This window comes from Podarcis erhardii (assembly GCF_964252035.2).
Source record: "Podarcis erhardii genome assembly, chromosome: 1".
Lineage (NCBI taxonomy): Eukaryota > Metazoa > Chordata > Lepidosauria > Squamata > Lacertidae > Podarcis > Podarcis erhardii.
Window position 1 is genome coordinate 111,424,183 of NC_138497.1, and position 16,399 is coordinate 111,440,581.

Here is a 16,399-nt window from a genome sequence, read left to right on the forward strand (position 1 = left end):
TTGCCAAATCATTTTTTAAGAAGAATATGTAAGTTAAAGTATATATATATTTAAAAAATCTAACCCAAACGACTACTGGACAAATAAAAGCTACATGGACTGAGTAGATATTAAGTGCAGTTTTGAAAGCAAGCTTCCACCTATATTTTGTCATGGTCAATCATGTTATGCGTGCATGTGCCTAGTTTCTGAGATAGAACCTAGGCATGTGCATACCTAGGTAGAGCATATTCCATGCCATATTTTAGAATATGCATAGCCCTATTCAGGCCTTCAAACTGAGGCTTAAACATGTGGGAAAAGGGAGTGTGGTAGCTCTACACCCATCACTCTCCAGGTGTTCAGGGGTAATGGTTTGCACCAAGTAAGCCTCCTGTCCTTCTGCGGGCTCACACACATTTTAGAACCTTGAAAAACCAGGATCCAAAAATGTACAAGAATCTCCACCAGCATAGGAGGCTCCCCCACCACAGACAGTTGCCTTTAAACATGTGGGGGGAAATGGGGACAAAGCTAGCACACTCATTAAACACCCCCCTCCTCACATGTTAAAGCCTTGTGATAAAGGCCTGAATAGGATGTATATGTATTCTGGGTTGATTCTTCCCTTAGGGAGGAGAAGTGTGGAAATTTCATATTCTGATCTACCATGTGGCTTTACCATATTTCACAGCAATTCCTGGAACCATTCTTCATCTGAAGAAGGAAAATATCACCTCAGCATTCCCTCTCTAGTATAAATGCACATGCATGTGCGCACACACAAACCAAAATTACATCAGAATACAGTGGTACTTCGGGTTAAGTACTTAATTCATTCCGGAGGTCTGTTCTTAACCTGAAGCACCACTTTAGCTAATGGGGTCTGCCGCAGCTGCCGCGCTGCCAGAGCACGATTTCTGTTCTTACCCTGAAGCAAAGTTCTTAACCTGAAGCACTATTTCTGGGTTAGCAGAGTCTGTAACCTGAAGTGTATTTAACCTGAAGCGTATGTAACCCGAGGTACCACTGTAGTAGAGCTGGAGGAAGGGGAATTGGCCCAACTAGCCTACCCCAGCCAATGGTCAGCGATGCTAAGAGCCACAGTTCAACAGCATCTGGAGTGCACCGAGTTGGCGAATGCTAGGCCCAAACCATGAGAATCTCTCAGGAGCAGCCATTGAAGTTTTCGGACTTGACCAAACTAAACGATTTTGGAAAGGGGAAGCGACAGAGGGATCCTTAGAACTACCAGGTGAAAACAGTGCCTGGTGGCTTTCGATATTACTATCTCACCTCTTTAAGGGCACTGAGCAAGTTTCAGGCAATTTAAATAAGCCAATGGCCTTATCTGTGAGATGCACTGGTTCCTTTCAAAGCGGAGGAGCCTGGAGTCAGCAGCAGCCAGCAAAGCAGTTCAGTAGGCAGAATTACTGGTTAATTCTGCAGAGCAAGGGTGAATTCCTATCCTCAGCTGTAAGTGCCAGGAAACAGCAAGCATCACAGCCAACACCATGGAAGTGGACAGTTGCAGTCTAGCAGCCCCACCAAAATCAGAGAGCACATGCCTTTATGGAGTTGGCTGCAATGCCTCAAGTTTTCCCCTAGGGATTATGGGTGAGGGTTGCACCCCTGTAGCAGCTGCTGGCTCTCCCTGGAGAACCACTTCATAGGCCACTTCTGCCTGGATTGGACCTTCCTTTGCAAAGATGCTTGTGCTTCCTCTCCAGCCTGCCAAGTGTTGGCTGATGCCATTCTCAGCTACTGCTTTCCACTTGGGCTTTTCTCCTGCCTTGCATCTCCTCCTCACTGCCCCTTCTGATTCCTTGTGTTGAGGAGCTGAGCACCTGTCAGTTGTCCAGAGGAGTCGCTCTCAGCTTTTCTTTTCATGCTGGAATTTTGAATTGTTCACCCTCCTGTTTCTTTTCTCACAATGGAGCTCTCTGGAGTAGACTAAGGTAGGCCAGATCAGGATTTGAATTTATTTCATAGAATCACAAAATTGTAGAGCTGGACTGGACCCATTAGGGTCACCTAGTTCAAGCTCCTGCACTGCAGGAATCTTTTGCCCAACGTGGGGCAAAAATTTAATTTTTTTTAGCAGTGGCCATTATTTGTTCTTGAGCCAGAATTTGGGGACTGCATGGATTGTGTGTGTGTGTGGGGGGGGGTGTAACTTTTAACTAAACTTGTCCTTTTCTGCATATCTACAAAGGCAGTTTGATTTTTAAGCCCTATGCCATGTCTATGCAAGCACAGCCGATGTTTAACTTAATATCTAAACGGAACCTGGCACATGCACAACAACATCCTTTAACCACGTTGACACTTCTTCCTTTCTTCTGACTCTTCCACCTACCTGACATGCCTCTTTAGAACGCCATCTCTTTGCAGTGGACCCAGGGTTTTCTGCTAAATGCTTGTATTGGACCACACCCACAATGAGTAGAAGTCCAAAATATCACATCCATATCCTAAGTTATAAAGGGTGGTGTGTTGGTGGGGGGGAGGGAATGCATGTAAACAAATATATGAGAGAGAGAGCACCTCGCTCCTTTGCTCAACATATAATTAAACAGCGATTTGTAAACAGAAAAATGGCGGCACCAAGAGAAATTTGTCAAACAGGACACATGTGGTGACTGGGATGCACACAGTGGATACAATTACTTCAGCAGTGGTGGGTATTTTTTTTGTTATGATAGACACAATTATGGACGTGTCCTGACAGTTTGTAGCTATTTTGCACATCCATCTCCATCCGCGCCTCTTGGTTTGAAGCACAGCATTGTCCTCACAAGTCTGCTACCCTACTATTCAGCCAACAATAAGATGACGATTGCCTTATTTATGTTCAACGCTGGCCTTGGGTGCGCAAGTGTACTATGTTGGATAACTGTAGAAACAGGCAGTTTGGCATAAACTTCCAGCACAATCCCTATCAGTTATCAGTGGTAACTTCCTTATGCTGTAAACAAATTTGCTATAGACAGGATCACACGTTCACTTTCGTTTTTACTTTTTGCTCTCCTTGTCATCTTTGTCTTTTTCTTCTTTTTCTGACTTTTCGTGTTCGTATTTGTCTGGCTTTGTCACACTGTCATATGAAGGTGGTGATGTGGTGGAGCAGCTCCTCTTCCTCGTTTCCAGGGGCAAGTTCAAACTCAACTTATCAGGGTCCATTTTGTTTTTGCCTTTGTCATATATGAATGAAGGTTTACGCACCGGGTTTGAGGCACGGTACCGCCTGTAGGCTCGCTGGATGACTTTAGCGGACTCCAGCTCCAGTTTCCGCCTCAGAGTAGTTGTAATGGGCTCGTAGGAGACTTTGGAAGGGTTGGCAGCCATAAACCGATCTTCCATTTGAACACGGAGAGCATCCATTTCATCACTTTCGCCCAAGACACGTTTCGTGAAAGCAAACAAGATGTCAAGGCAGTGAATTCTGTCACCGCTGACGATGGGAAGATCCATTGCAATAAGCTGGAGGTGGTTTGGCTTTGGTATTAAAAGAGGCGGCTCCAGAGAAGCTGCAAAATCAAAGAGTTTGCAGTACTCTATAAATTGGGTTGCATCCGGATCAAACTTTTCCCAAACCTCATAGAACATCTCAAAATCGTCTTCACCTAAAGGCTCAGCGCTTTCTTCTGTGGCAACGCTGAAGTTCTCCAGAATGACAGCAATGTACATGTTGACCACAACCAGAAATGAGATGATAATGTAGCTGACAAAGAAGAAAATCCCAACGGAAGGATTGCCACAGTCTCCTTTGGTTGTGCTTCCTGGGTGGACTTTTTCAGGGTCACAGTCTGGTGGATTGCTGTTGAGAATGGGAGCCAGCAAGCGATCCCAGCCCCCAGAGGTGGTGATTTGGAAGAGGCAGATCATGCTGTTGGCAAATGTTTCAAAGTTGAACATGTCATCAACCCCAACTTCCTTTTTCACATAGGCAAACTGGGACATTCCAAATATAGCGTAGATGAACATGACCAGGAAAAGGAGGAGGCCGATGTTAAACAAGGCAGGGAGAGACATCATCAAGGCAAAAAGCAGAGTGCGGATCCCTTTAGCACCCTTGATGAGACGCAGGATGCGACCTATCCTGGCAAGTCGGATCACTCGGAACAAGGTGGGTGACACAAAGTATTTTTCAATGAGTTTGGACAGGAAAAGACCTGTTTTAAAAAAATAGGGCAAACCATTTTATAATATTACATATTAATGTAATACACAATCACATCATTTTCAATCAGGGGCTGCAGTGTGAGGTGGAAATGGCAAATCAGTATCCCCATGCTTTGCTTTTTTACCTGGAATTGGCTCTAGTTCACATATTGTGGTTATTTTCTGACTCAACTGTCCTGTGAAAGATCAAGGGGAGAATGCTAGGCTAGGCTGACATTGGGATGTCTACAGCTCATGCCGTCACTGGGATAATTAATTTTCTCTGTGTATACTATGGGATGGATTCAAAAATTCTATCCTGCTCACAGGATGTCCATGCTAGATGAAGGGGGTATGGGTTATTTTGCTGAAATTCTCCCCTGTGGCCACTGAACATCTGCTCTGGAAGGGTGAGGGAACCTTCAGACCTGTAAGGCAGGGGAACTGCAGGGGAACAGACAAACATGGTCCCCTATTTCTGCCAGTAGGAGCTCAAAGTCGCCTCCACAAGCAGAGGAAGGCCTTGTAAGCCACCTTAGAAGGTTTTATATCCTGAAAGGTGGGATTTAAATAATAGTGATTTATGAAATAATACTCCTTTTTGAAAGCTGCCTGACCTGGTGGTTATCACTGCACCTTGCAGGAACGAAGTTAATTGTTAACTGTATGAAGAAGTGTTTTTATTTTGCCCATTCTGACCCTGCTGCCAATCAATTTCATTGGGTGCCTCTGATGTGTCATGAGAGGAGTTTTTCTCCATCCACTCTTCATACCATTTCTGACCCCACTAAATTGAATCTCCTGCATCTACAAAGTCTCAAGTACTTATAAAAGACCTTTGTGTTATTTCTGATGCAATGCAATGTTAAAACAATTTGCCATGCATGCTGCAATGTAGACTTTGTAGTCTCAAGTGGAGAAAAAGGGAATTAAGTGGGTACCAGCAACGTTTACAACAGTTTATGCCAAATCTCCAAAATACTTTCTTTAGCTGACCCTTTTCTTCACTTATGAGCCCCAAATATTCCTTACCTATAATAGAGATAATGACGACCACAAAATCAAATATATTCCAACCAATGGTGAAATAATAATAGCGGAGTGCAATCAATTTCAGGAGAAACTCCCCAGTGAAAAGGATGATGAAAATCACATTTATCCAGTACAAAGTGTCTTCCACAGAGGGGTCCTGGTTATCTGTTTCTACCATCATGGTGATCATATTGAGGCAGATGAGAACCATGATCCCAATGTCAAAGGCTTGCTTGGTTACGAAATCAAAAACAAAGCCTTGGAATTTATTCTGCAGAAACAAGACAGAGAGAAGTAAGACAGAAAAGGGGTGTGATGTCATTTCATGGGCAAGGGAAAGCTCTTTTTCTCGGTGAACTTGCTTTTTAAACTTCAATGAAAGCTTTTGTCTGATTAATGCATTTTTTGTTTTTTAATAAAGATACAAGACATTCTTACTGCTGGCCTGGGTATGGGTTTCTGCGGTTTCTTGGACCCCAGCTTTTTCATTGCATTGTAATATTTCTTCTGTTCTTCTGTCAGAAAAATGTCTTGTCCTCCTAAGTAAAGGAATTAAAAAAAAACACTGGTTATAACCATAACTTTAGACTCATAAGTACACACTTGGCCATTGTACTCCATGCGTTGATAACCTTGAGGCTGGATTACTGCAATGTGCTCTATGTGGGGCTGCCCTGGAAGCTCCAGCAGGTGAAAACTGCTGATGGGAGCAGATGCCAGACAGCCTGTGACACATCTGCTAAAACATCTGCACTGACTGCCCATGTGCTCATGGGCCAGCTTCAAGTTTCAAGGTTCTTGCATTAATACACAAAACCCTGAACAACTTGGTTCTAGGATACCTTAAGGACCTTGAGCCCTAATATCCCAGCTTGATCACAGAGATCATCTGCAGGAGTGCTGCCTGTTGTACCTCATCTTGCAGAGGCCCAACTGGCTTCAAACAGAAACCAGGAATTTAGTGTAGCTATGGAACACTCTTTCATCAGAGATATGGCAGCCCCTTCACTTTTGACTTTTGTGCATTTCTTGAAGACTTTTTTATGTTGGTAGGCCTTTACACCTGTTTAAATTGATTAGCTGGTCACTTTAATGATTATTTGACTTTTTAAAATAGTGCTTTATGTTTAATTGTTGTACACCACACTGATATTTTATGACACAGCGACACAAAAACATTTTTAATACATATATAAATGGGTAAACCCCGTTTATTTCAAGTAGATGGGCAAGCGCATTACTTCTTCATGGATATATTTTAACCACAAAACTTTGGGATTCACCTAACAAGCCCTGTGTGGAAACTCTGTGTAAGGACTTCTGCTTGCACTATGGGGTTTCCGCCCCTCTCCCTGTGCCCCTCAAATTGGCTCTGGAGTGCCTAAGAACTCCCAGAATGGACTATGGGAGGAAAGGGGGATGCATCATTCTGTCTCAAAAGCTGATATGCTCATGTAGATGGAACATCAGCATTTAATTCCATCCATAAAGATGGAACATTCACCTGCCCAGTCTACCAGTGTAGGCATTATTTTGCATTCATGTAGGGTTTGTTTTAAAGAGGAAAATGAAAATATTTGATGCGGATCATTATTTGATGAATACCCTTTGTTCCCTAAGTGATGGAATATCCTCGAAAGAAGCCTTTTACTGGCTTCGGTTAACTCCTTCTTGAATTGAATTACTTCTGGTACTTGCTTAGTGGTGGTTTTTGGTACATACGCTTTACGTTTCAATTTAATTTATTTTCATCATCCATAGGTCACTGCAAATTGTATTAGAGGATACTGACAGCTTGCATACAGTGCAGAATGTTGATTTAATTGCACTGCTGTTGTATCAGTTGACCTCCAGCAGAAGGAATAGTAATTCTATCAACAGTTTGGATTGGATCAAAAGATTCCCTCTTCCTGAGATGGAAGCAGCTTCCTTAGAAGGAAAGAGTTTCTGTCAGAGAAAAACTCGTTCCAGTGAAATTCCTTCTATTCAAGAAATGGAATCCCTGATGCTCCCAAAGAAAATATAGTGGTGGTTTATGGTTGGGAAGGACTGAATGGAGAACAACGAGATCCATTAAAAATCATACATATCTGTACCTAACTAATCAACTTCAGAGCCATGATGCTCTGATGTACACTTGGAGTTCCTATCCCTTCTCCCCATACATACCAGAATGTGAAGCTCTTTGTCCATCTGGGGGCAAAGGGCTTGAGTAAGTTGTGGCACCTCAGCTCCAGGTATTCCTGGATGAGGAAAATTATCTACAGCCAAGTCAGTCAAGCTTCAGGTATAGTTATGAAATGGAGACTGCCTTGGTCACCTGGATGGATTATCTATGTAGGACAATGGGGAGTGTGTTCCTGTTGGTTCTGCTGGTCCTCTCTATGATTTTTGATACCACCAGTCACGCTATCCTTCTAGACCTTATGGTGGGAATGGGAGACACAGTTTTACAGTGATTCTGGACCTTCTTGGAGGGGCAGTTTCAGAAGGAGGTGCTAGGGGACTCCTGTTTGATACCTTGGCCTTTGGTCTATGGTGTCTCTCAGGGTTCCATCTTCTTCCCCAAGCTGTATCTACACAAAACCACAGGGGGAGGATGTCTGGGTTTTGAGATCACCAATATGCTGATGACACCCAACTCTAGCTCTCTTTTTCCTTCCAAATTCAATAACCTGGTCAAGTTCTAAAGCAGTGTTTGTTGTTGCTAATGGACAACATGAGGTGCACTCAGGCAGTCCATTTGCCTTATGGCTTACACTCGTTTATCCATTTGTAAGAGATGCTGGAAAAGGGCAAATGTCTCATTGAAAACTTGCCAATCAGGTTTTATGCTGTAACAACAAGTTCAGCTGACCATTCAGAAAACTGAATATTGGTGTAAATTAAGTAACACACCAGTCGTACTGTATAAGCACCTCCAAATGCTATGGCAGTAAGAAAACATAGTGCTGATTCTGGAATGGTACACAACTATGACATTCTGAATGCAGTGGTACCTCGGGTTAAGTACTTAATTCATTCTGGAGGTCCCTTCTTAACCTGAAACTGTCCTTAACCTGAAACACCACTTTAGCTAATGGGGTCTCCGCTGCTGCTGCGCCGCCGGAGCACGATTTCTGTTCTCATCCTGAAGCAAAGTTCTTAACCCGAGGTACTATTTCTGGGTTAGCGGAGTATGTAACCTGAAGCGTCTGTAACCTGAAGTGTATGTAACCTGAGGTACCACTGTATTTTCTGTGAAACACAGCTCACTGTATGAAGTAGATATGATTAATCTGGACACTTATCTTCTTTTTTTGCTGGTTGAAATTATCAATGATGACACCAATGAAAAGATTCAAGGTGAAGAATGAACCAAAAATGATGAAGATGACGAAGTAAAGATACATGTACAGGTTGGCCTCATATCTGGGCTGTTTATCCAACTATAATGCAAGGAAACATAAAAATAGATCAGTACCCAATGGGCTGCATAGATTATCTTCTAAAAACATGTAGGTGCTTGCTTAAACACCAATACCAAGGAAATAAGAACAAGCATATAGATGTCTGTAGAAAATACATAAGGCCAGTTCACAAAACTAGAGCATATTTTAAAAAACCCAATGTTCCCTTATAGATACTGAAAAATGTTCTACAGAATGGCCTTGGTCTTGCAATTGCTCCCTGAGAACCACAGTTGGGATTAGTTTATTCCCATGTTTCACTGGCAATTTAAACTAGGGATACATTTGTTTCTAAGAGTTAATGGTACAGTAGGACTTGAATCCCTGACATCTCCAGGTAGGGCTGGAAGACCCCAGTCTGAAATATTGGAGGGCTGCTTCCAATACTGATCCAGATGAACTAATGGTCTTTGCAGCCTCTTATGTTCCCAGGTCTGGGCCTCTAGTGCATGAGTGCTTGCTCCCACTCTCCCTTAGCTGTCACTAAAGAGAGGCAGGGGGGAAGAGAATAGAAACAAGGACTTAAGTGAGGGAGAAAATAAAAGGGAAAGTAAGGTCAAACAGGAGGCAGAGCTGCTAAATCACTTTCCTAACCAACAGACTTAAGGTAAAGGGTTAATTTGTGGGTAAAGGGTTAATGAGAGCGGGGTGGGAACTAACACTGTAAACATAGTAAGAAAGACATAAGACTAGCTTGGGATGAAAATGGCCAGCCACAATTTTATTGACAGCAGATGTAAACTGGATTTGGCATTGGCATTGAGTCTGTGTCCCGTAACAGCAAACCCAATTGCTGGCTGATATCACCATCAGGCTTAATCCTGGTGAAAGGATTTATGCAGATCTAATGGAGAAATCCCACCAGGATGCCATTTAGGGATGTCCTATGGCATGTTGGCCCCCATCTGAGCTTTCGGACAGAACCCAAACCTTGGACCCCTTTAGTAGGGTACCCTGAATTGTTCCCAGATTTGGGGCTAACCAAGGCAAAAAACCTTTTACTTAAGAGTAAAAGGTTAACTTCATGCTCTTTGGTCCTTAGGAAAGCAATTTCCACTTCCAGAATACAGTGGTGCCTCGCAAGACGAAATTAATCCGTTCCGTAAGTCTCTTCGTATAGCGGTTTTTTCGTCTTGCGAAGCAAGCCCATTGACAGCTTAGCGGATTAGCGCTATTAGCGGTTTAGCGGCTTTTAGCGGCTTATCAGCATAGCGGATCAGCTGATAAGCGGCTTAGCTGCTTAGAAAAGGGGGGGGGAGGGAAAAAAACCCGCAGGAACTCACAAGACATTTCTTCTTGCGAAGCAAGCCCATAGGGAAATTCGTTTTGCGAAGCACCTCCAAAACGGAAAACCCTTTCGTCTAGCGGGTTTTCCGTCTTGCGAGGCGTTCGTCTTGCGGGGCACCACTGTATTCCCTTACCCATATTCAGAGAACAAAACACCACATACCAAATCTTAGACAAGGTGCCCATTTTTTTGGGGGGGGAGGGGCGATGTTCTTAAAAACAAATTGGAAAGACAAGACTGTTTTCGTTAAGAGAATAAATATGATAGTAAGCGCTTTAAAACGCGTGCACGCGCGCGCGCACACACACACACACACTCAGCATTTGAGAAAGAAAAAGAGACGAGATACCATCATGTACTTACACCTGTGGAATCCACAGCAGCATACATTATCTCCATCCATCCTTTAAAGGTGGCCTATAAAGAGGAGATATGTTAAAAGCTATCCACGATCTAAGTTCTAATAGCTGAGAATATTGTGCACATTTCCCAAAGCATAGCTTAAAACTCTTGCATATACAGGTGACCATTTTAGCACACATGCACAGCTGTAGGTTGAAACTGGGAAAGATTGACTCCCCCTCCCTTCATAGCAGGCGTCCTTCTATGAGCGGAAGGACACCAATGGGATTCCACCCGACAAAACTGACATCCAACCTACTGCTAATGGAGCGGTATCTAATGGGGGATTACTTACAACCTGAAGTAGAGAAAGGTATCCGGCTCCCACATTATCATAGTTTACTTTAACATTTGTCCATCTGGATACATTTGGCATACTTTCGCAAACTGATTTATTCTGAACTATTTCATGTGAAATCATCTTCTGATCTGTATTATTCATGCAAAAGTAGAACGTGCCAGCAAACATATTGACGCCCATGATGCTGAAAATTAGCCAGAATATAAGACAAACGAGAAGCACGTTCATGATGGAGGGTATGGCTCCTACCAGAGCATTCACAACCACCTAGACAAAACGACAAAAGAAGTGAACAGAAGTTATTGAAACGACTGCAAAAGATTTGATGTTGGGAAAAGTATTTAGGTAGCTTCTGATGCTGGTGTTAGATTTTATCAGATACTTAATGGTAAACTCCAATTAAATCCCAGTCAACTGGCTGAAGCATTTTAATCAACTGATCTGTTTGATTAACATAAATCTGCATTTAAATAAAAACCAAAGTTCTGGGGGAAAGTTTCTAAACCATTAGCAAGCCATTACCATCATGGCTGTTAAGAGGTCATGTCTGCCGCTGTCCTGGAGGCTCTTAGCAACTCCAGCGAAAGCAGTGGGCTCCTGCCTTATGCCTTATTATGTTTCACCCTACCCAGTGATAAGGTCTTATGCCTTAGTCTAGTTAGTTAGGATAATGTGGTCTTATTGCACAAATCATGCTTTAATGTGCTTTATGCACGCTAGTTCTCTGCATTATGCTCAGAAGCAGGCTACCTATGTGCATTTCATGCTTTATTCTTGCTTTACATGTATAAAACTTGCAGTCTTTATGCAAAGCATGTTTATTGCCACTGAATCCACCAAGAACAGCTCCCCTTGGCAAACCCCTCCCCACACCTCTTTCCCCCAAGGCATAATCCCTTTTCTAAGACGGAATGAGTCATCTTCTGGCTCTGTGACGATGCACACTTACGTCACAGAAGACCACGTCTTTCTAAGATGATATTGTCACTTTGCATTTGAAAATATTTTTTAAAGGAAGATTGTTGTTGCTGCCCTAATAATTATTTAAGTCTAACATTAAAAGTAATGTGAATATTGTGTATTCAAATAACTATCTAAATAAATATATTCCTCTAGAAAAAATGAGGAAGGGAAAGTGGGATCCTATTATGTGCTTAATAATGTATTAGAGAACAAACGAGAACAGAAGGCTGTGAATATAACAGGAGAGCTAACCGCTTACAGGTGGAGATATAAGCTTATTGCAGAGTGGGTGGGAAGGGATGATATTCACTTGGGTTATAACCAAAAGAAGGAGATTGGGTAAGAGGCTATTGTCTGGGACACCTGTATTTGGAGGGGGGGCAGCTAGAATGCAAGTGCAGGAAAGCTCCTGGTGAATATAACTGAAGATATGTATGTGCTTGTTATCAAGCCTACACAGTCGTAGTGAGGGCACCAAAGAAGAAGAAGAGTTTGGATTTGATATCCCGCTTAATCACTACCCGAAGGAGTCTCAAAGCGGCTAACATTCTCCTTTCCCTTCCTCCCCCACAACAAACACTCTGTGAGGTGGGTGGGGCTGAGAGACTTCAAAGAAGTGTGACTGGCCCAAGGTCACCCAGCAGCTGCATGTGGAGGAGCAGGGACACGATATCAAATCCACACTCTTCTTGGCTGGTGATGGGAAGAGAAGGCAGAGCTTATCAATGCCTCACTCCAAGAGGGAATGGTACTGGGCTGCCTGGAAGAGGCAGCAGTAAGACCATTCCTTCAGAAATTCTCCCTGGAGCTGAAAGATCTGAACAACTATAGAATGATTGCAAATGCCCCCTTTCTGGGAAAGATTCTTGAGTGGGTGGTCTCTGACCAGCTCTAGTCACTTTTGGGTGGGACTGGTTTTCAGTCAGGGTTTTGGTACTGAGACCACCCCACTCATTCACAAAGCCTACTGGGGGAATTTCCTTTCTCAATCTAAGCTACTTGGCAGGGCTGCTGGGAGGATAAACAGAAGGGAGAACCATGTATGCAGTCCTGAGGTCCTTGGAAAAGGATGGGATAAAAGTGAATCATAGTAACAATTTTCTGTGTGGATGCCACACACACAAAACGTTCTCCCCAAGTCAAGTTATGCTCGCCTTGGATGTAATTTTTACTATAATTAATTAAATGTCTATACCACTCTTTATCAAAAGACCACAAAGTGGCTCACAACATACCCCACTGACTCCTTTGGGGGCATTATGGTTATCCACAACCCCCCATCCCTGGCTGAAAGCAATGTTCCTGCTAGCAACTGCAAACTAAAACAGCACCTATACCCTTACATTAAGAAACAGAGATACCGCTTGCTGTTTCTGACCACGAGTCCCTCAATTGTTATTTAATGATGTCTGACTCACCCTCATTCCTTCAAATCGCGATAATGCTCTCAGAGGTCTCAAGGCTCTCAGTGTCCGAAGCGATTTAATGGGACCAAGTTCGGAAAAGTTCAAGGCATTGGCTATTAGACTCACTATAGAAACCTATTCAGAAATGATAACAGTTACAGAATTATTGAAAAAGTATAAATTATATCTTTTTAACAACAAAAACAACAGATAGAATATCAGCTCGATTGCAAACTTAAACCAGAGGGGGAACCTGCATTATGCCAAGTAAACAGATGAATGTTCCTTCCTTCCTCTCCAGGAACAGCTTGCCTGGTGGGATGGCGTCACAACAATAGCCTGCCAACAGTGGCAACACCACAACATACTAAGAGGGGGGCAGATGAGGTGGTTGCAAGGTTAGGGCTGTGTGGACACACTGGCAGACCCATCACATTGCCATCACTAGCTTGCCCACACAACCTTGTGCTCTCTGTCTCCTTGTTCCTTCCTTCCCCATTAAGTGGCAGCAAAATTGCTGATGGGAGGCTGTTGTTGCAGCCATTGCTGGGCAAGCTATTTCTGTTTCCACCTACCTACCTACATGTATATCCTGCCTTTTTTCCAGAGTGAAACTTAGGGCAGTGAAATGGGTTTGATGAGACCTAGGTCTGCTTAGTAAGGTTCCTGCCCTTAGATACGGTTCCTGCGCTCAGATACTGCGCCTTTCAAAATTCACTCCATATGGGTCTTGCACCATTGCAGGACAGCGTTCCAGCAACTGATGCACCTAAAGTCCGAATTATCTTACTGTTAGTCACCTCCCTGAATTACCCACCTATACTGTAAATGACAAACAATTCAGTAATGGGTACAGAATGAGCCCAGCTACTAACCACAGGACCACCAATCTGCATCCAGGCATGTTGGGGGCCAGGTTCCTGACTATCCCAGTACCTAAATGTAGCACAGAATCAAGCTTACGTGAGATATTGAAGGAGAACATTATGAACACATCAAGTCACATGGCACAGAACTACAACGCTGCCACATCCCCACATCTAGGCAGTCATGAGTACACAAGAGTACACAAGAACACATGGGAAGAAAAATTGATAACGGTGGGTAACACTGTAGAAAGGGCACTGAGCACAAACAGAGGGCAAAGTGTTGCAGCCCAGTTCATGAGAGACCTGAACAAATCCCTATATCTACAGAACACACCTGAATAAAAAGCAAGGGACTTCTATTACCAGTTCCTTCCCATAGCTACTATGTGTTAGGTCGCTGAAGCAAACACCCACTAGGTAAGATACCTAAACTGTTGAAGGTGACTGGGAGTACAAGAATGCATCTTGCTCTGACTGCGATGCGTAACTGAGCCAAAATAGCCCACTTTAAATATATGATGCATTATGATGGGTCACCAACAATTCAATGTACAAAGCTGCTAGGCAAAGGAAGTACTTACATCAACTATCAGGAAATCGAGCCAGCACCAGGCATTTGTGAAATAGGCTTGAAACCCATAAGCTACCCACTTCAGAAGCATTTCCAGAATGAAGATGTATGTGAAGATCTTATCTGCATATTCAAGTACGATCTTGATAGTCTTGCGCTGTTCTATATATATATCTTCAAAAGCCTATGAAGAAAAACGCTACTACAAATAAGGTCATATTGGCTGGGGGCGGGGCGGGGAGAGACAAAATGTCACTCATTCTGCTGTGCCTGATATTTTTAAAGGCTATGCTTTATATTTATGTACATCTCAGTTACATTTTGGACACTTGTGACTTGCTATTCCATTGGAAGATTTTCTAACATTTGCTTGAAATGCAGAATCTACACATTATCAAAACACGTACCTGGGGTCATGTACATGACCCCAGTCAAGCTTGCTAAAATTTATCATTTGCCTGATAATAAATGTTGGAAATGTAAAGAAACTGAAGGTACGTTCTTTTACCTTTGGTGGACGTGCCCAAGGATCAAGGCTTTCTGGGAGATGATTTATAATGAAATGAAAAAGGTATTTAAATATACCTTCTTGAAGAAACCAGAGGCCTTTCTCCTGGGCATGGTCAGCCAATTGGTGCCAAAGAAGGATAGGACTTTCTTTATGTATGCTACAGCAGCAGCAAGAATTCTTATCGCAAAGCACTGGAAGACACAAGATCTACCCACCTTGGAAGAATGGCAGATGCAAGTAATGGACTACATGGAAATGGCAGAAATGACTGGCAGAATACAAGATCAAGGAGAAGAGCAGGTGGAAGAAGATTGGAAGAAGTTTAAAAACTATCTACAAAAACATTGTAAAATTTTTGAATGTTGAGGACATTGAAATGAAACGAAGGGGTTCTAGTGAATAAGATAAATAAGAGAATGAAAGAAGGGATAGACATTGGACGAAAATCTGAACAATATAATACAATATGTGAAGGAATTTTTAAAGGATAAAATTAATAAGAATGAACTTGCTAAATTAATTTTAAAGTGGAATACAAGAAAGGAAGGCGGGTGGAAGTCAGGAAAATAAGGTTATGAAGGATATGAATTTGAAAAGAGCTTTTTTACTTTTTATGTTAAATTTTTCTTAAGTTTTTTTAGGTTTGTAATATTTTTCTTTTTCCTGTTTTTTGGTTGTGTTTTGATTGCTTGTTTTGTTATTTGAATGTTGGTATTTGTCATTGTTTTTATGTTTGCTGTTCTATTATAATTTTTCTTTTTTGTAAAATTTAATAAAATATTATTTAAAAAACACACACGTACCTGAACCAAATTGGTTTGACAAGTTATAAGACATCTAGAGGCTACCAATACTCTTTAAAATACACTTAAAGACGTTCTTGCTATTTTATTTAATTGATTTCAACATAGCCTCTCAAGAATAAAATTCTTCCCAATACATCAAAATTCACCAAACAACATTTAAAAAAAATCAAAATGAAATGTAACTCTGTTTCATTAAAACTAGCAACCCAACACCCAAAATACAGCATAATTCAGTGTAATTCATGGGAAGGAACTAGGAGTTTATACAAAAAAGGCTTGAAAACTAAAGCAGGAATGTGGAACCTATAGCCTTCCAGATGTTGTTGGACTCCCAGCTCTCATCAGTCCCACACAGCATGGCCAAAGGTCAGGAATGATGGGAGTTGTAGTCTATCTAGAGCAGTGGTTCTCAACCTGTGGGTCCCCAGATGTTGTTGGACTACAACTCCCATCATCCCTGAGCTCTGGCCTTGCTAGTTAGGGCTGGTGGGAGTTGTAGTTCAACAACATCTGGGGACCCACAGTTTGAGAAAGGCTGATCTAGAGGGACACATTCCCACAACTTGTTTTGGGAAACTAGAATGGTAGCATGGTAATAGACAAACCCAACTGTGACTATAAGAGAATCTTAACGAATAGCTACTTGGATTTCAAAGGG

The 16,399-nt window shown here is 42.4% G+C and overlaps 1 protein-coding gene across 1 annotated transcript in view; it reads right to left on the bottom strand.

Moving 5' to 3' along the window:
* Positions 1-606: 606 nt before the first annotated feature.
* The window catches only part of LOC309348661 (sodium channel protein type 2 subunit alpha-like), a 51,190-nt gene continuing 35,397 nt past the window's right edge, over positions 607-16,399 (bottom strand). The window contains 8 exon segments of the mRNA XM_081874240.1: positions 607-4,154; positions 5,176-5,446; positions 5,614-5,714; positions 8,462-8,603; positions 10,276-10,329; positions 10,610-10,882; positions 12,997-13,119; positions 14,435-14,608. Coding sequence (XP_081730366.1) covers positions 2,995-4,154; positions 5,176-5,446; positions 5,614-5,714; positions 8,462-8,603; positions 10,276-10,329; positions 10,610-10,882; positions 12,997-13,119; positions 14,435-14,608 — 2,298 coding nt within the window. The 3' untranslated portion in view covers positions 607-2,994.